This window comes from Mastigoproctus giganteus, chromosome 3, assembly GCF_048544385.1.
Source record: "Mastigoproctus giganteus isolate SK-2022 chromosome 3, ASM4854438v1, whole genome shotgun sequence".
In the NCBI taxonomy this organism is placed as follows: domain Eukaryota; kingdom Metazoa; phylum Arthropoda; class Arachnida; order Uropygi; family Thelyphonidae; genus Mastigoproctus; species Mastigoproctus giganteus.
In genome coordinates this window covers 47,943,204-47,964,528 of record NC_143577.1, presented here as the reverse complement: position 1 = coordinate 47,964,528, position 21,325 = coordinate 47,943,204, and the positions used below count along the sequence as shown (strand labels likewise).

The 21,325-nt window shown below is 39.0% G+C and overlaps 1 protein-coding gene across 4 annotated transcripts in view; it reads right to left on the bottom strand.

Moving 5' to 3' along the window:
- The window catches only part of LOC150087936 (CUGBP Elav-like family member 1), a 549,389-nt gene that overhangs the window by 436,681 nt on the left and 91,383 nt on the right, over positions 1 to 21,325 (bottom strand). For all 4 annotated transcript variants that reach the window (XM_090369279.1, XM_090369282.1, XM_090369281.1 and 1 more), the window contains exon 3: positions 708 to 790. In XM_090369279.1, the coding sequence (XP_090225405.1) occupies positions 708 to 790 (83 nt within the window). The remainder of the gene's footprint in view (positions 1 to 707; positions 791 to 21,325) is intronic.

The following is a 21,325-nucleotide window of genomic DNA, read 5'->3' as shown; positions in this document are numbered from 1 at the left end:
GCATTCAAGGGTCGGTAGTGAATAGCATCAGATTTGATAACAAACTATTAGAGCAAGATTTAAAAAAATGAAAACTTTTTTCTTTTTTTTTTTTTCAATATATGTTAAATAAGAAAATCAAAACTGAAAATGTAAGTTGAGGGTTTGTGTGTGCATGCATAACACTTGTCTATATGCATTTATTTACTCTGATTATTCTGCAAACAAGAGACAAAAATAAAACTAGCGACATTACTTACTCTATCAACTACACATAACAATGTACTAGATTGTGCTAGTTGTGTTGCAAAATTAAAGAAAACTCTGATGTTTCTTTTGATTATAGAATCAAATATATAAAAACACAAAAAGTGCATCTCAATGGTCAAATATATAAATATCATTTGTTAGAATAAAAGAAAGCTATAACTAAGTTCACATTATTTGTCAGTTGTTTAGTCATTTAATCTTTACACGAAATTGTTATCTATCCCCATTTCCTTAAAATAATAAGTGTAATAACCTAATAAGAATAATTTGACATCACTTGTGTGATAATGTCAATGAGTACAAAGTAGTACATTTTTCACAATCCAGTCTGTGTTATGCAAGCTTTCTTCTTAACTCATGAACACTGTTCTAGTAGCAAACAGTCAGCCCATACAATTAAATTTGAAATATATAACTCTATATATAGTTTTGCAAAGGCTAAATTAAAATATACTTACTCCAGGTAAAGTCTTGATATTATGTAGGGCATTCTGTGCCTCTAATGCAGATTTACGATTGAAAAAAGTGACAAAGCAGCAGCCTATAAATATTAAAATAGAAAAAATAAGCACAAAAATCTATTTAACAAACAAAAACTATTTTCTTTATTTTTCCTTTTTTAAAATTATTAATGGAGGGAAGGTAGGAGGTAAATTACACTTAACAATCTAATACAGGGTGAAGCAGGAAAATGGGAAATTTTAAAAACTCAATAATTAAATAAGTACCTAGTATGCCATTTATTTTTTTAAGATAATATCTCCAAGGTGACCTCAGTCTCTGCCCAGGCATTCTTCTAACCATCTGCATGTTTCCCATGTTATGGTATAGGAATTCATCTCTAAAGGAATTCTGTAAAGTTATACATGAATTCTTTCTTTCAGCCCTTCAATATTGTATGGGAGAGAACCTTGAAAGTCAAAAAATGTCACCATTCCTAGAGATAATGTGGTTATGAAAAGGCAGTTGTACAGTATCCACTGACACCCTGACAGTATGAGATGTCATGCCATCTTGCTGAAACCAACTGGTCTCATTAACTTGAGGAAACTTAGTAGCTAGTTCAATGCTAAAAAAAGTTGTGATCATGTTAGTATACTGACCTGATGTCATAGTTGTACACATCTATTATCATCTTCAAAAAAAATGAGCTGATAATGCTGCAAGATGAAATTACCAAGTAACTGTGCAATGGCTGCTGGTGGAATTGGAGAGGGTTGAATAACAAAATTCATTATTCCGACAAATGATGAGTTTTGTTTATTCACAAAACCATTCAGATGAACTTCATCAGACATCCACAGATTGTGAATAAAGTCTTCATCATGATCAGTTTCAGTTAGAATTTCTTGATAAAAAATTTTACAAGTAAGGAGACTGCAAGGTTTTAATTCTTGCAGCACCTGTAGCTTGTAAGGATGGATATTTTTAAGGTCTGGTGCAATACTTATTGTACGTTCCCATTGGATAAGTTCAATGACAGTGCATGCCAATGTGAAGAACACTCTGAACTCCATATGAGAGGGGTTTCTGACAGCTGTTGTGCTTCTTATTTCATCAGAAGGCTTCTTTTTGAGAGCAGAACCAGTTTCTTAAAAATTATGTATCCATGTTTTAATGCCATGAGCAGGTGTTACAGGATCTTGACACTTAAGCTTACAATAAACATGCAGACAGATCAAATGGTTCACAAATGGAAGCAGGGCCGGCCTTACACTTTTGGAGACCCTAGGCAAAAGTTATTTTTGGGCCCTAGACAAAATATTTTTCTATGAGATCTAATCCTTCCAATCTAATTATCATTGCATTGCACTTACTTCTGTCTTCCTAAAGTAATGGAAAAATCCATTAACTGCCAACTCCTAAACTATCCAGAAACCTTCCATCTAATCAATGATTGTCGATATGCATTCAGTCTGTCAATCCACTGGTGATAAACTGGCTTGTGTTATCCATTTTATGGACAAATTCAATGGAAAAGTTTGGTGAAACTCAAGTGGTTGCTCTTGATATTTCAAATACTTTTGATTGTGTTTGGCACGAAGGTCATCTAAGTAAGTTTCCATCTTATGGATTGTTGAATGCTTTATATAAATGTGTATCCAGTGTTCTCTCTCTCTCTCTCTCTCTCTCTCTCTCTCTCTCCATTCACTGCAGGTGAGTTGATGATCACAGTAGATGGATCTCTGTCTTCTAACTTCTCTACTAATGCCAGTGGTCCCCAAGGTTCAGTTCTATCTGTTACTCTTTTCCCGTTGTATATTAATGACCTTCTTCCATGACCAGAGAGCTATCCGTAGTTTTGCTGATGATAGTGCACTTCCATTTCTCATTCCATTTTCCAGTTTGACCTTGCCCTGCACAAACAGCTTCAACTTCTCGATTATCCACTACCAATTCCTTAAATGCTGATCTTCAGGTAATTCTCCAATGGAGCAAAGATAACTTAGTTAATTTCAACCTTCTAAAACTCAGACCTATCTTATCTCACAAAAAGGATTCTTCTGCTCCTATGCTTATCTTTGATGATGACATACAGATTTCTAAACAAGATTACATATCTCTATTAGGGATTAGCCTTTTAATCTCTCGGCATAAGCACATCACAAATACTGCTTCTTCTGCATATAAAACCTGGGTTTTCTTTTTTGCACTCAGCATTACTTTTCTTCTAAACAGATACCCAATCTGTACAAAGCTCAAATCCACCCTACCATGGAATATTGTTCTCACATCTGGTGCGGTGACCCCATAAACTCTTCTAGACTCCACTCAAAAGTGGGTGGTTTAAAAACTATAGGGTCTAATACCGTTCGTGTTTGGAGTTTTCATTAAATAAAAAGGGAATAAATATAACTTGGAACAACTTTAATTACTGCCATCTAAGCAACAGAAAATGTCACATTTTTTAAGGCCATCATTACCTCTTCTTCCCTTTTTGTGTAATTTCATTAAGAATACCTGCTGTTTATATTTATCCACATTTTTTTCTTTTTCACTAGCACAAAACATATCAAGTGTCATCAAAAAATTTCAGGGACAACTAATATTTTGATGAGTTTGAGTCCAGAGCAGAAATGGCAGTTGTTTATGCCAATATTGAAGCTGCTTTTGATAGCCTAAATTTAACAGCCCTTCTGAATCTGCTGACCAATTTCTTCCAGATAAAAGATGACGTTGCTTTTCTGCACTCACTCCTCCGGAATAGAACAGGGTACAGTCAGTCCTCGCATAACACTGTTTACACTACACGAATTTGATCATACACGATTTATAAATAGGGGAACGATATTATATCTAACACGAACCGAATTCGCTTATGCACGATTCACCTTTGTGTTTACAAGAAATGGCAGTTGAACACAGAATCACCCCAACTGAAAGCAACACGATGGGAACGGAGAAGATCCTGAAAATGTATTTACGTTTTTTATGTCACTGAAGGGAAAGCACATTTCACCATAATAATGTAAAAACCCACACAATTCCAGCTATCGGTATTATCGCAAATGCAATTAGATTGAGTTTACTACCAGTTTATAACTGATTCCACTAGCAGAAACGCAACTGGAAATTGTTTTTATTGTTTTATGGTAGTGACCCCCAGAAATGTGCTTTAGTAAAATGTGAGCTAGTGAGGTGTTAATAGTGTGCCTCTGCCTTTACGGTGTTGTTTATTCAGTTGCTACACGTGCACAGCTTTGTTTATGTGTATCAAGCGTGCCTCCTCATTTTGTAATTGTGCTTTATTTCCTAAAAATGAGTAAAAAACCTAAAAACGTGTGAAAAGGAAGTGTCCTGGTGAAGACACTACAGATTCAGAGAGAAAAAGAAAAGCAATATCAATAGACAGAAGTGGACTGGGTCAAAAATCCTTACCCAGGAAAATCTGTATCGGCCTCATACTAGGGTTTATGGCCAAAATCACACCAGCCTCCATCTTGTTCTGGCCTCTGGGGTTCACCCGGGAAGGCTTATGGCCAGTCCACCTCTGTCGATAGAGAAAAAAATATGAAAATGTGAAATGCTTTGAGCGAAATGAGATATCATGTGATATTGCAAGGGCTACAGGCCTAAATGAGGCAATGCCGAGAATTAGAAAGAATGCAGAGAAAATAAAAAACTTTCATAGCAGGAACAACTCAAAGTGTAACAAAATCCATTAGATCAATACACAAAGAATTGGAAGAGATGGAATGGCTATCATCTGTTTGGATAGATCAAACAAAGAACAAGTTTGCTTACAATAGAAGCAAAAGCATTAGCAATATTTCATTATGATTATTTATTATGTTTGGTAATGTTTTGGTTACAAATATGTGTTCAGACTTCAGTAGTCGGCACCTAACCCTATTTTTCCCATAGGACCTGTTATTTATATTGCATGATTTTGCATTCCACGAGGGTTTCTAAGAACACAACTATCGTGCTATATGAGGACTGACTGTACCTCACTTATTGCAAGTCCTCCTATACCCGATCGATCAACGCAGGAGTGGCCCAAGGTGGCATTTTATCAGGGCTACTATTTACTGCCCTCCTTCTATTTGTGTGCAACAGAGATGATGTAATTACCTACGGCGATGATATAAAGTTCTTAACAGAAATACCGCCATCAGCCGACAGAGGAATGATCACAACAGAAATCTGTAATAAGATCATAGCTCTCTCTAACTACTCAACCATTTCAGTCTTAAACTGAACCCCCAAAAATCCATTATTATGTTTTTTCTCTCTGAAGAAGTATCCCACACTCATACAACCCCCACTGAGGGTGCAATTATTCCAAGTGTAACTAAACACAAAGATCTCGGTGTAACTTTTGACTCTAAGCTTAGGTTCAACAGTCACACAGAATCTGTTCTGCACAAGATAAGTCAAATGCTCTAGATTGCCCGTTAACATCATCTTCATAATACTGATGCAAAAACTACAATCACATATCTGAAAACTTCACTTCTCACGAAGCCCATCCTTGCCAGCAAATACTAGATACTGAACTGGGCAACCCGCAAAAATCGCCTTCGCCCCTACAGAGGGCCACCAGCATGGCCGATCAACTTCAAATCCCACAGATTTGAAGTCGATTGGCTGCATAATCTGCATGAGGAGAACTGCGACCACTATCAAAATGCTGGTTGGCAAAATCAACTCCCCTGACTTGTGGGATATATATCAGTGGCATGTGCAACCTCTTTCCCTAAGAGCCACTCCTCTTCTTCAGCTACAGCAGAACAGGCTAAAGATCGGTGAGAGATTTCTTTCCAGCCAAGTACTTCCCGTAATACAAGCCCTGCTAATGATCGCAGTAGACCTCCAGAAATTCACTTCTGATCGCAATTACAGGTGTTCGCTGGCCAAATTTGTTTCACTATTGCAGCATTTCCTAAACTTTTTTTAGACACGGAACACTTTTCATCTCACAATATATTTACAGAACACCTACGAAACACACGTTTAGAGGAGCCAAAGAAGTGTCCGCTAATATTTTATTACATACGATGCACTGTGCATCAGGAGCATTTTCATTTCCAACACATGTAAAGCCAAAATTCATATAACTGTTATCATACTTTTGTTTTGGTCTTTTATTAGTTGGTTCCTGTTTTTTCACTTTGGATTTTTGGGAAACAAAAGGCTGCGACTGTTCATCCTCACTTTGAAGTGTGACAATATTGTGTTCATTTTCATCGACCACAGTTGCACTACTAGAAGTGCTCTTACCCCAGGGGCTCACATCTGGTAAGTATGGGCAAACCCAGGGTCCTGAGCTGGCATCATTCTTCTCTTTTCTGCTTTCTTGGTGGTTCCCTTCTGTCTGTCTGTCTGTCTGTCTGTCTGTCTGTCTCTCTCTCTCTCTCTCTCTCTCTCTCTCTCTCTCTCTCTCTCTCTCTCTCTCTCTCTCTCTCTCTCTCAGGGTAATGCGGGAATTTTTTTTGGCTGGTACAGCATAAACCTCATAGGCTTTCTTGCACCATATGCCTAATAATATAATAATAAATAATAATAAAGTTCCTTTTTTCAACCACAAATCCATGGTCATTTATTTTAATAAAAATATTTCGAAATACTGATAATTATTAAATATTAAAAAATATTGGTTCGCTTCTCCCTCTCCTTCAAACCCATGTACTCTAGGCTAAATCGCATACGAATGGCATATTAGATCACTACATTGCTACTTTTTCATAGATGTCATTACCTCTACGCATACTTCTCTATGCAAAAGCCCTCCAAAATAGTGTTCCACAGTCTATTTGATTATTAGTCTATGCCAGTATATTAATAACTGAAAAAAATAATAATAAAAAAATACAGTTAAAAATTATAATGATACAAAAGTAGTATACGCTACAAATATGCAAAATTTATTTTATTTCATTTTTTTTTAAATTATTAATTACGATTTTTCACGAAACAGTTTGGGAAATGCTGCGCTATTGTATGGCCCCTGATGTTGACTCAAACTGATATCCACACCTGCTACAAGGAACAGAATGGCACCTCGCATTTACACTGATAAACTCTTTCAAAAGAAAATGAAAAACCGTATACAGACCAACAATGCACGCTTGTGAAATATGTAGCATATATGTGCTTTGTAATTACTTTGTACAAATGTGCGTGTACTGTCTTGCCTCAGAACTATGTATATTCTCATAGCTATATATTTGGATATTAATTGATCTATAGCATGTTTTAATACCACGTTTTAATTTATTTTAATGTCATGGTTTAATTCTCATCTATTTGTAATAGATGTTTTTATATTACCCCATAATCTTGTCAAGCTCCTGGTCTCCTGGCCGTGGTGGGCATATATTGTATCTTTACTGTATAATAAAGATTTCTTCTTCTTCCTTTTTATATTCAAAAGCGTTACTTTACACTGTCCAATAAAGCAGTATCATACATACCACCATAGAGGTACATATCTTTTGAAAGTTCCATGCATCTGTATGTACTGGTGTGTTCCACTGAACTGATGATTATGAAATACTTGGAGTTTTTTAAAAGTCAAAGTACTAAATATTATTTGGCAATTAATTGTACCTTTTTCATCTTCAGAAAACTTGATTCAATCAATACCACATAATAGTATTTCTTCAAGATTTGATAGCAGATTTTTTCCATGAAGTCATTTTAATATACCATAACTAAACATTGTAATATACCAATACTAAATTCAGAAACTGTTGTTACTCATTGCTTGTAGGATATTCCTAAAGGCAACAGTAATTAGTCATCTCATTACATCTTGTTTCAGAAGTCTGCAACTGTTGTAACTAGGGTGAGTACTCTCTCTCTCTCTCTCTCTCTCTCTCTCTCTCTCTCTCTCTCTCTCTCTCTCTCTCTCTCACACACACACACACACACACACACACCGAAGTAACAAATGAATAATTATATTAAAATTAAAACATAATTATATACTGGGTGTTTAAATTAGAATGTACTGGGCCTACTCTCACTCATAATTCAAAAGAAAAGCCAATGAGAGATTTAAATGTTATTCATAAATTTGATGTGCTTACCTACAACTTGAGTGATTTCACCCAATTAATAGCACTGAAATTAATACTAATATTATTGAAATTAATAGCATTATTCTAAAGTTCATTTATTTCCAAATAACTATATAGCCTAGAAGCTTACACAGTGACAGACAGATGCCACTATACAAGCTTATAACCTATGAAACAAATAAGCTATAGAATATCACTAATTTAAGTAAGCACATTATATATTTTCCAACTGAGATCATCCAAGCTGTAAATAGGTGTTTTATACACTTTGTGCTTTTATGAAAACCAAAATAAAGTCCCATATCCTATACACCAGCCCTTAAATGTGTCTCACACCAACTGTTATACTGCTACAGTTTTGTGAACACAAAACCATAGCAGTATAACAGTTTTGTGAACTAGAGTTCACAAAACTGTAGCAGTTCGCAAATTTCATATTTATGGAGCTTCCTAACTAGTAAATACATTAATACAACATAATTCATATTTTGTCCAGTTAACATGTTGTCAAGAAAAAATGGGCCTGAAACAACTTCCTAACTTAACAAGGGCACAACTTAACCTATCTTAACTTAATAAGGCACACCTCACATTTGTAAACTATCTGGTATGATGATAAGCATTCTTTACCACTGAGTTTTGGCTGACAGAAGCCCAGTAGCAGGAAATGTGCCTGTTGGTGATGTTGGTGAAGCAGAACATCGCTGATACCCACACAATTCATACAACACAGCTGAGCAAACTGATTTTCTTCTGTCTAAATTAACAGAAAATTACAACTCACTAATGTTTTCTATCTTTACCTTTACACAAACCTTGTAAAAACAAACGATAGCAATGCAGTTTGATCTTTAACAGGAACCTCCAAATTTGAGTGTGGTTTCTTGTGGACAATGCTAGATGAATGTAACAGGAAGAAGGCGGAGACATCTTTTTTATGAATAAGTTCCAAATTCAATACATGCTCATATCCTTTTTTTACGTGTCATGCTTCCAGTTAGCAGAAACAAATTCACAAACATAACTGTGGAATGTGATATTTTTCGGTCTCTGAGAATACAGGAATCACTATAATTAGCGAAATAATGGAGTCACTGGTTAAATATGCATTGCAGGATCATCTAGACAATAATTCAGACACAGATTGTAGCATATAATAATTCAGACTGCAGCAATAATTCAGACACAGCATGGGCTTGTTAAGGGAAAGTCTTGTCTGACAAATTTGATTGGATATTATGATGTGGTTACAAAGGAACTGGATACAAAAAATAATTTTGATATCATATACTTGGATTTCAAGAAAGCTTTTGACACTGTTGTGCATGGAAGACTACTGTACAAATTGGAGCAAAATGTTATTAAAGGTAAGTTGCTACAATGGATAAAGGGATGGTTGAGTGGGAGACGAAAGACAGTGGTAATCAATGGACACTGCTCTTCATGGACAAATGTTATTAGTGGAGTTCTCCAGGGTTCGGTGTAGGGCCCATTGTTGTTTTGTATATTTATCAATGATATTGATGAAGGTATATCAGGTTTAATGTCCAAGTTTGCAGATGATACAAAGGTTGGCAGGGTTGTTAATGACAGTAAAGACAGCATGCTACTCTAACTTGATCTATATAAGTTGGGCAAATGGGTTGAGAAGTGGCAACTGAAGTTTAACATTGACAAATGCAAAGTACTGCATATGGGTAGCAATAACCAAAGAAAAATTTACCGGCTATGTGGTACTCAGGGAAGTGGAAAGCGAAAAAGACCTGGGGGTAATTGTGCAGTTGAATATGAAGTTCGCTGAGCAGTGCAGATGGGTTGCCAGAGCAGGTCATGGAGTCTTGTCAATGATATACAGTAAACCCCCGTTATCTGTATTTGCGGTCGCTGATTCAATATAAAATGAAACCTGAAAAAATGTGAATTTCAAAGCGCCGTGAACATTTTCCGCCATAAAAAAACATGGGCGTGGCTAAAACTATCTTTCCCAGTCAAAAAACAGCGCTCAGTGGGTGGGGGGGGGAGAGGGGTGACAAAATCGCTAGCATGGATGTTTCTCGCTAATCCTTGTCCAGTATGTGTTATGCGCTTGTCATGGAAAGTTTCGTCGTTTGCTTTTAATTTATATGCTTATAAATTGAATAAATTTATCAATTTATAAATTGATATGCTTACAAAAGTGATAAATCTATCGTTTTGCAGTGTAAAACAGACTTTTTCGAGTGTGTTAACGGAAGAAAGTGACTTTATTGTGGACAAGTTCTTTCTAACCCCATACAAAAATATGGCTATGAATAACAAGGGAAATGTGAAAAGATAAAAGAAGGTGATGACATTAGCAAATAAAATTGAGTTATTAGACAAAATTTCTAATGGTGAAAGTGTCTCCTCAGTGGCAAAACATTATAAAATCAATGAGTCGACAGTACGATCAATCAAAAAATCGGAAGAAAAAATCTGCCGTAGTGTCCGTGAAAATGTGCTAATTGCTTCAAAAATTTGCTCTGTAACTCGTGATGTTAAATTAGAAAAAATGGAAAAAGCTTTAAATCTGTGGATAGAAGACTGAACTCAAAATAAAATTCCCTTAAGTTCACTCATCATTCGTGAAAAGGCAAAACTCCTTTATCAGAAACAGGTGATAGCACTGGCGGAATAAGTTTTTTAGATAGCAAAGGCGCTGGTTTGAAAGATTTGTAAATTTCTAATAAATATTACATTTAATATTAAATTGTTTCTTATTTTCATTTCAATGCCATATGCTTGCATTTCTAATGGTCATATTATGAAGGTACATATAATACATACATAAACAAAGTTTTAGACTAGTTTTTCTTATATATTTCATGCTTTGGAATGGATCCTCTTTATTACTATGGGAGCCATAACTCAGTATTCGCTTTTTCGGTATTCACGGAATTTCTCAGGAACATAACCCCCGCGAATAGCGGGGATTTACTGTATAGGAATTTTGCTAGCAGGGACAGGGAGGTAATTATCCCATTATACAAGGCAATGGTCAGGCCACAGAGTACTGTGTACAGGTCTGGAGGCCTCATTTTAAGAAGGATGTAGAGTTGCTAGAACGAATACAAAGAAGGGAAACAAGACTGGTGAGGGGAACAAAGGGGTGCCTTACCAAGAAAGGCTTAAGTTTTGAAAATTGCAGCACCTGGAGAGTAGTCTCTTGTGAGGTGATCTGATTGAGGTTTATAAGGCTTTGAATGGCTTCAGCAAGCTGAATGTTGATGGGATTCTTCCTCTTGCTCAGATTAACAACCTGAGGGGGGGACAGTTTCAAATTGAGGAAAGACAGTTGTAGAATGTGTGCGGAAATTTGCCTTTAGCCAGTGGGTAGTTGATTGGTGGAACAGACTTCCAACTTTTGTTGTGAAAGTTAATAGCTTAAATAAATTTAAGGCTGAGCTGGACAGGCATTTGGAACAAATGGAGGGGTGAAATGGGAGGTGTTTTTTTTTTTTTTGGCTGATGCTGCATAAGCTTGCTTTCTTGCATCGTATGCCTCTACTAATGATAACGCTAATGCTTTCTAGGTAAGAAGAAAGGTGCAACAAGAGTATTGTTTCCTCTGTACTCATTCCAGCAGATCTATATCCTTACTAAAGTGAGGCCTCTGAATCTGCATACAATACTCTCAAGCTGCAGCCTACCCATAGTCTTGTAGAAAGGGATAATCACTTCTTTATCCCTGCTAGCAAAGTTTCTGTATATCACCAACAAAACTCCATAAGCTCCCTTGGCAGCATGTCTGTACTATCTAGATAATTTCATATCTGACTGCACATTTCCCCCCCTCGGTGTTGTTCAGTTTCCAGTATACTGAGTGTAGTATCACACTGTTGATAAATTACTCTGGGATTACTGCTACCCATATGCAGTACTATGCATTGGTAATGTTAAACTTCAATTGCCATTTCTCAGCAGATCTGCCTAACTTTTCTAGATCCTGTTTGCAGAAGCATACCGTCATTACTACCCTGCCAACCTTTGTACATCTTCAAACCTTGACATTAAGCCTGATACCTTCATTAAATACTGAATCATTAAATGCTGAAAACAACAATGGGCCCAGCAGTGAGCCTTGGAGGACTCAACTAATAACATTAGTCTGCAAAGAACAGACCATGGTTAAGTAGGACCATCCCTTTATCCATTGCAGTAAATTGGCCTTAATGCCACATTGTTCCCATTTGTAAAGCAGTCTTTTATGTACAGCAGTATCAAAATCCATCTTGAAATCCAAGAATATAATATAAAAATTATTTTTTTTCATCCAGTTCCTTGGCCTGTATCATAGTAGCCTATCAGATTGATTAGACAAGACAATCCCTTAACAAATTCGCACTTTGAGTGTAGTATAATTGCATTCCTGTCCAGATGGTAAGGCATTACTTCCTCAATCATTATTTTCCCTGGAACAGATGTTAATCTAACAGGTATATAATTACTCATGTCATCTTTTGCTCCTTTTTATGAATTGGGGATACATTTGCACATCTCCAGTACACAGGGACCTCCTGTGAATCCAAGGATGCTCTCATAATTATGGCTAAAGACTTGCTTACCTCCTTTGCTTCCTCTCTTAATATGATTGGATAGATCCCATCCACCCCCAGGTGCCTTTTTTTCTTTTATGTTCAACTTCAACAGTTCTTATCCACTTTCCTTTTAGTTATCACAGTCATTTAGCTCCCCATTGGAGTTTGTGACAAATTTCAGGCATCCATCCCCTCCCTAAAGAATTCCTCATGTGTGAATGTAGATGCCAATATACCTATTCAATTTGTCAGCAACCTGAGCAGGGTCATCAACAGTTAACCCATTGGCATCAAGTGGCCCAATGCAATTCATCCCCTTTCTTCTATTCTTAATAAAATCATAGAAGTCTTTGCTGCTTTTATTTGCCAGAGACCTCATAATCTGCCTTAGCTTGCCTAACCTCCTCTGTGACTTGATTACAGACTAATTTATATATACTATAGGCTTCTGTATCACCTAATAATTTTTATGCATCCTATGCACTTTTCTTCTCTGCCACATATCTCAATAGGCCATCTGACATCCAGTTAGGTCTAAGCCTTGGGCAGTATTTCTTTGTTGTTATGAAAAAGCTTAGTAGCTTCTTTGATTACTTCTCTGAATGATTCCCATTTAGAATTTGCCATTGGTAACATTATCAGTTGGTCCCACTGCATAGAATTTAAAAATTGTCTGAAATCACTGTAGCCACCCTCACAAAAGCAAACGTCTTTCCCTTTACCCTTGACAGTAGCTATTTCTAATTAAATTCCACTTTAATACACTGTGATCACTGCCACCTACTGGGTCTTTTATCTGCAGATTGTTAATGCATGCAGAATCACTGCTGATAACCAGATCAAGAGTATTATTTCCTCTTGTTACTTCTCTAACATACTGCTGTAGAAAACAGTCATCCAAGAAATCTACAAGTCTTGCTTGTGTGTGTGTGTGACCAAACCATAAAACACACGAATGCGTGCACATGCACACACAAATCGAAAGGAGCTTGCTCTCAGTGACAGCATTAAATGAGGACTCTGACAGTATAACACTAGGAATCTTCTGAACAACCTGAAAGCATGTAGAATTTCTTTTAAAAAATTGTCTGATACCAGGTATTGATAATACTCAATTATAGCAATTGTAAAAACTGAAGCAGCAATGGTACTAAAAGAGAATATTGAGCACTTTGTGGTAACAGGCCATCCTAATTAATTTGTGTGCTAAAAAGGAAGCTGCATCTCTGTGTGAAAGTGGATGAATATTTGGTGGACATTTACTACTATTTAAAAAGAAGTACTAAAAAGGAAAGATAATTTTAAACAGTTTCAATTAATGCATTGCTACTGAAGTAAGTGCGTGTATGCATGTGCATGTTGGCTTTGGGTAAATGTTTAACAAGACTGGTAGAATAGCGGCAATCTTTGACAAGTCTATTTAAAGAGGACATACCGGAATAGCGTTTTGTGGAAGCACCACTGGTGGTTTCCCACATATGCACCATAGTACTTTGTGAAGAAGTACAGAATCTCTGTAAAGGCCAGAAAAGGGTAATGACTGGTTTGTATCGAAGCAGTGTTATGTTCTGTTGTTGTGGGTCTGACCTGAGTTGTGGGTTTGGCCAGAGAGCCCCTAGTGGGACCCTGAACTGCCTGACACCACCACCATTGTTTAAAAAGGCCATTAGAAGTGATGAAAAACACTAAAGGAGCACTTTTCAGAGTTATAAAATTGAAAAATACAACTAGTGATCACTAAGTGAATAAATACAACGCTAGGTCTGGTTTGTGATATGGATCATGAAACAAAGGAAGTTTTAAAAGATTGATTTTGTTTTTTATGGAGTATGAGCAACTTAAGTGTTGACAGATTTGAAAGAAAACAAATTACTGAACTGCTCAAGGAAAGAAATTTTTGAATCGCAAATTCTAGTGAATTCCCAAAAAGACAAACAAGCTGATAACTTCAGACATGTTATCCTCACTCATGTAGAAAGTCTGTTCATGTTTGTCTCTCTAGCTTGAATAAACAATGTCTTTTACATGTTATGATAATCCCAGGGGCTCACATCTTGTGAGTATGGGCATGGCACACCCAGAGTTCTGATTTCTTGGTGATTCTCTGCCACTTCTGACTCTTGCCCCCCCTCTCTCTCTCTCTCTCTCTCTCTCTCAGGGTTTTTTTTTTTTTGGCTGGTGCAGCATAAGCCTCAGGCTTCCTTGCACCATACAACCAATAATAATAATAATAACATATGAAAATCCAAGCATATGCTCTTCAATCCAATACCTCATATCCATATATTGAGGTCATTTCTAGATATTAAAGAATGCAACCTATAAATTCATTACAGAAAATTATTGAATCTTCATCTTTGGAAGTAGGGCAATAAAAAAAACTGAATTAGAATGTTTCTTACTTAATCACAGGCGAGGGTCAAGGACTATCTTTAAAAAAGAGGAGAGGGTTGTTTTTTTAGCATTAGAATTAGCAAGGGCACATGATGCAAGAAAGCAAGTTTATATATAGCTTCAGTCAAAAAACAAAAAAACACACACACACACCCTTCTCATTTCACCCATCCACTTGCTCCAAATGTTTGTCTAGTTCTGCCTTGAATCTGTTTAAGCCATCAACTTCTACAACAACATATGGAAGTCCGTTCCACCAACCAACTACCTGCTGGCTAAAGGCAAATTTCCACACATCTATCCTACATCTGTCTTTCCTCAATTTGAATTTATGCCCTCTCAGGTGATTATTCTGAGCAAGAGGAAGAATCCTATCAGCATTGAGCATGCTCAAACCATTCAAAGCTTTATACACCTCAATCAGTTCACTTCACAGGTGCCTAGTCTCCAGACACTGTAATTTGAAAAACTTAAGCCTTTCTTCATAAGAGTAACTCTTTGTTCCATTCACTAATCTTGTTGCCCTTCTCTGTACTCGTTCCAACAGCTCTAAATCCTTCTTAAAATGAGGCCTCCAGACCTGTATACAGTAAACCCCCGCTATTCGCGGGGGTTACGTTCCTGAGAAATGTCGCGAATACCGAAAACGCGAATACTGAGTTATGGCTCCCATAGTAATAAAGGGGTTCCGTTCCAAAGTATGAAATATATAAGAAAACTAGTCTAAAATTTTGTCTATGTATGTATTATATGTACCTTCATAATATGACTAGGTACATAGACAGTACATAGTGAAATGCAAGCATATGGCATCGAAATGAAAATAAGAAACAATTTAATATTAAATGTAATATTTATTAGAAATTTCAAACAAATCTTTCAAACCAGCGCCTTTGCTAGCAAAAAAACTTTTCGCGCCAGTGCTATCACCAGTTTCGCTAAAGTGTTGATAAAATTGTTTTGCCTTTTCACGAATGATGAGTGAACTTAACGGAATTTTATTTTGAGTTCGGTCTTCTATCCACAGATTTAAAGCCTTTTCCATTTTTTCTAATTTAACATCACGAGTTACAGAGCAAATTTTTGAAGCAATTAGCACGTTTTCACGGACACTACGGCAGATTTTTTCTTCCGATTTTTTGATTGATCGTACCGTTGACTCGTTGATTTTATAATGTTTTGCCACTGAGGAGACACTTTCACAATTAGAAATTTTATCTAATAACTCAATTTTATTCGCTAATGTCATCACCTTCTTTGATATTTTCACATTTCTCTTGTTATTCGTAGCCATATTTTTGTAGGGGTTAGAAAGAACTTGTCCACAATAAAGTCACTTTCTTCCGTTAACACACTCGAAAAAGTCTGTTTTACACTGCAAAACAGTAGATTTATCACTTTTGTAAGCATATCAATTTATAAATTGATAAATTTATTCAATTTATAAGCATATAAATTAAAAGCAAACGACGAAACCTTCCATGACAAGCGCATAACACATACTGGACAAGGATTAGCGAGAAACATCCACGCTAGTGATTTTGTCACCCCTCTCCCCCCACCCACTGAGCGCTGTTTTGACAAGGAAAGATAATTTTAGCCACCCCCATGTTTTTTTTATGGCGGAAAATATTCACGGAGCTTTAAAATTCACATTTTTTTAGGTTTAATTTTATATTAAATCGGCGATCGCGAATACAGATACCGCGAATAGCGGGGGTTTACTGTACAGTACTCAGATATTGAAGAGGTGGGGTTGGTTCCGTGCGGTCACATTTCTTTGTGCTCTGATTAATAAGTGATTTTAGTGCCGATTAAACATGGAATTACTGTTCGCCAAAGATCTGGACTTGAAGAACTAATGATACTGAACTACCAGGTGATTTTATGTAAAACTCTGTGTGGATTTAAAGAACTTATCCGAGTTTTATTCATTTTTACACATGACAGCGTTGTGCCTGCATGTAGCCCGTATGCGCAGAGCCAATAGGGCTGCCTTCACGATCGTCATTATGGCTGCCAGACACGTCGTTTATTTCACGCTCGTAAATTTCAGTTTAAAGTGTTTTTCACAGCAAGAGTGTTTCTTCAACTCCAGTGGACTCTCAAGGGGAGAAAACTTTCTGTGCTTTGTTGGGAGTTTGGCTGGTTGGAAGCGTCACTATTTGTATTCTTTGTGTCAGACCGCAAGGTCACCTTGTGGCTGACATCTGGAATATAGAGAGGCGACCGATATAGCGATCGCCACGCTTCTACCCTGCTCTTGACTTGGGAGGTGCAACGGTGCTTGTAACCTTGGACAACATTTGTGTCCCAACATTTTCCACTAAACTGTGTGCGAGTTTTACCCAAAATAATGACATTTGTGCACCCCCCCTCTGCCATAGACTTATCATGGTAAAGGCGGAACATTTCTAGGGTAGATTCTACTGTCTTTAAATACCACCATCGTGTTCGCCCCGCCCAGAAACCCCAAAGGGGAAGTAGTCCCGTTGTTCTAGGTCTATTTTTACACCCGGCTATTTCCCTCCCTACATGTGACTGAGGGGATAGCCCAATGACTTAAAGGCCCACAACTCAAATTCTTTTTGTGCTTCGCACTTGTGGCTGATTTCATTTACATGACGCGCACACTGCTTCTTGATAGTAGAAAGGAAATCCCCATAAACCGATGAGTCTCGGTCATCCGGAAAGAGTGATATGGAGAGGAATACGGACAAAAGCAGAGACCCTCTTAGGGAAACCCAGGGCGACGAATGCATAATCATCACAAACCAACAGAACGAAGGGATGGATCCCCGCTCCGGGACCCCCCAAACGGGTAAGAAGAAAAATAAAAAAAAAGGCTCTATACCAAAATTTGAGATAGAAACCCGTTCCCAGACGGAGATAAGGGAAACGCCGGAAAATCTCACAGCGATTACGACAAAGGAGACTAGAGACGACAGGACACAGGACAAGACACAGGAAACCCCCCTGGATCCTACCTTACCCGAGGGTACAATGTATGAAAAATCCCTGTTCCTGAAAACTGCTCTAGAATCCCTCTTTAAAGAGCAAACAAACAGAGTCACCACTGCACTAAGGGCTCAAATAATAACATTGTGGAACAAACTCGATGCACTCCTTGTCGAAGCCTACCTCGAGAGCGAAAGGGCCAAGGCTAAACTGCAAGCCTACGCTGAATGTGGGGCAAAACAAATGCCACAGCGTGCACCCACATATGCACAAGCGCTGACGACCACTGCTCCAGATACCTCTCTACAACTGCTACGTGTGGCAACTACTACAAAACGCAAAACGCTCCTGCCGACTCCACACCTAGTAATATTAAAACCGACCTCAACAGCACAACACCAGACTAGTGAAGAGGTGAAACAAACCATTATGAAGAACCTCTCACAGAATCTTAAGACTACAAAAATCAAATCTGTCCGAAAAATAAGGAATACAGGTGTCATCATTGAAACCCAGACGAAGGAAGACGCAAACGAAATCCTCAACAACCCAAGGATCCAGACACTTGGCTTAGAGGCAGCGTCCCCCAAGAAAAAGGGCCCCAGTATAGTCATTTTTAATACCAGCAAGGATCTAACACCAGAAGCTCTGCAGAAGGAACTATATTCCAGGAACCTTCAGCATGAGTACCCAAACGTGGAACCAACGACACTAATCACCCCAAAATTCCAAACAAAATCCAGGACAGGAGACCACACAAATTGGGTAGTTGAACTTACACCAGAGGCATGGAAAACGATTGCACAAACAACCAGGGTTTTCATATACATTGGGGCAGCCATCGCTTCAAAGAGCATGTGTCTGTTCCCAAATGCTTCCGTTGCTGTCGATTTGGACACACGACGCACACCTGTGCCCAGACAGAGCCTACTTGTGGCCACTGTGCAGAGAAAGGTCTTGAATTTGGCACCTGCCTTAAAAAAGATGATCTGCCCACCTGTGTAAACTGTAAATCACAGAAGATGCCAGCGGACCACTCACTCAGGGACAATCAGTGTCCCATCTACATCAAAGCTGAGGGTGCATACCAAATGAGGATTGATTATGGACGCACGCCTTAGACCTTTTAACCTAGACAGGGTAAACTTCGTGCAGCTAAACGCACAGCGATCTAAGGCCGTGGCCGGACAACTCACCAAGAAAGCGAATGAACAGAACCTCGACATCCTACTTATCCAAGAGCCTTATGTGCACAGCCGGGGGGTGAGAGGATATCCCCTATCCTACAAAATAGTTCAGGATAATAGAGACAACCCCTGGGCTTGCATCCTGGTTAGGAACCCTAGTATCACTGTAACCAAGATTTCCAGCTACTGTACATCCTGGGCCGCATGTGCCCATATTATAACCCCGCTCGGCGAACTCTATGCAGTCTCACTGTACTGCCGCCCAGGGGGAGATATCCTTCCAGCTACCACGTACCTGCAGAGTTTACTCACAGAATTCCAGAATGCCAGGATCGTCGTGGGAGCGGATGTGAACTGTCGATCCCCGGTGTGGTTCACCCAAACCCGAGGGCATCACAGCGCCACAAATGGACAACACCTAGAGGAGTTCCTTGCAAACAGTACCTTCACTATACTCAATCAGCCAAATAACCCCACCACCTTTTCCAGCACAATGTGGGAAGCCACAATTGACATTACACTCGCCTCAAGGTCTCTGGCTGGTCACCTCTCGGGATGGATGGTCAGGGAAAGCTGGACCACATCGGACCACAGGGTCATAACCTTCACTCTTCAACGCACCATAGACAGACAACAACCAACCCGACAAATCCAACATAGATACGCCATACAGAAGGCAGACTGGTCTCTCTTCCAGACTACCTTAAGAGAAGCAGCACAAACACTCCAAATAGAGGGGCTGAGCCCGGACCAGCACCAAACCGCCGTGGTGGATCTCATCACTGCCGCTGCAAACTGGTCAATTAAAAGGAAAACCCAACTGCAGGGGCCGTCCCCTGGTGGTACCCGGAACTACAACAGCTCAGACGCGAGGTGAACACAAGGAGAAGACTATTCCAGAGAGCACGACTTTCCTGGCCAGCAGCTGAAATAGACCAACTCCGCGACCACTATCGCACCGCAAGAAATGAGTACACGGCTCTAATCCGACTCAGAAAACAGCGCTGATGGGAGCAACTTGTTTCTACAACCGGAGCACCCCTGGAGGGTTGTCTACAGAATAACAACAAACAAACTCCCCAGGGGAGAAGTCATCCCTGCAACAAAGACGCCACTAGGCACTTATACCAAGACCTGGCAGGATAATGTCAACAACATCCTGGACAGCATGTTTCCTGGACATATTACTCCCACTACACCAGAACAGCAAAAATTATGTCAAGACAATGATACCTATACTACCACCAATAAGGAAGAACCACTTACCATCACCAAACTTCATACTGCTGCAGCAAAACTGCGCAACAAGAAATCACCGGGTATCGACTTACTGGAGCCTAAAATTGTCAAGAAGACCATCGAGACAATTCCAGAGGTAATACTCACCCTCTTTAATCACTGCCTTAATGAAGGATGCTTTCCACAAGCTTGGAGGACTGCCAAATTGCGCTTAATCCTGAAAAGTCCAAACAAGCAACAGGACCTTCCGGAGTCATACCGACCAATAGCCCTTCTCTCTGTACTAAGTAAACTCTTTGAACATCTCCTCAAAGTTAGAATCGAAACTTGCTACATGGCTGCAGGCCTACAATCACAGAATCAATTTGGCTTCAGGAGGGGCTGCTCCACTCTGGATGCCTTGGAAAACATTACCAGAGCTGCTGAAACAACAAACCATAAATATCTACTTGTAATCGCAATAGATTTTGCCGGGGCATTTGACACCCTGTGGTGGCCAAGCGTCCTCGGCAGGCTCCGGAAGGCCAACATCCCGGCCAACCTATACCAATGCGTCAAAACATATTTTGACAACAGAATGGTTGTTGTAGAAACTCCATATCATTCTATTTCCAGACAGATCTTCAGAGGCTGCCCACAGGGCTCAATCTTGGGCCCGCTCTTCTGGAACATGGTTCTCGACGGTTTTCTAAATCTAGACCTAGGTCGTGTGGCAACTCAGGCATACGCAGACAACCTGACCCTGGTACCGCAAGAGGACAGCAGAGCCAGGCTAGAAACTTCTGCTACTCGCGCCATTGACACCCTACAGAAGTGGACCGACGAAAACAATCTCCGCATATCCTCAACCAAGACCACCTCAATACTGTTAAAAGGTAACCTGGACATCAGGAGACCACCACAAATCCGCATCCAAGGAACTACAATTAAGCTGACAAAGGAACTAAAACACCTCGGGGTTGTCCTAGATAATAACCTCTCATTCACCCCTCATCTGACCTACATACAGAAAAAGATCAGAAGATACTCTGCTCTGTTCATGAAGGTCTCCCGCAAGGATTGGGGCCTGCGGAGGAGAACCCTCAAGCTATTCTATAAAGCTGTATTCCTGCCTGCCATAACGTATGCCGCTGGCGTGTGGTACCGGAAGGCTACCACGGCCGTCAACAGAAGAAAACTGGACACCACGCAACGGTATATATTACTTATAATAACA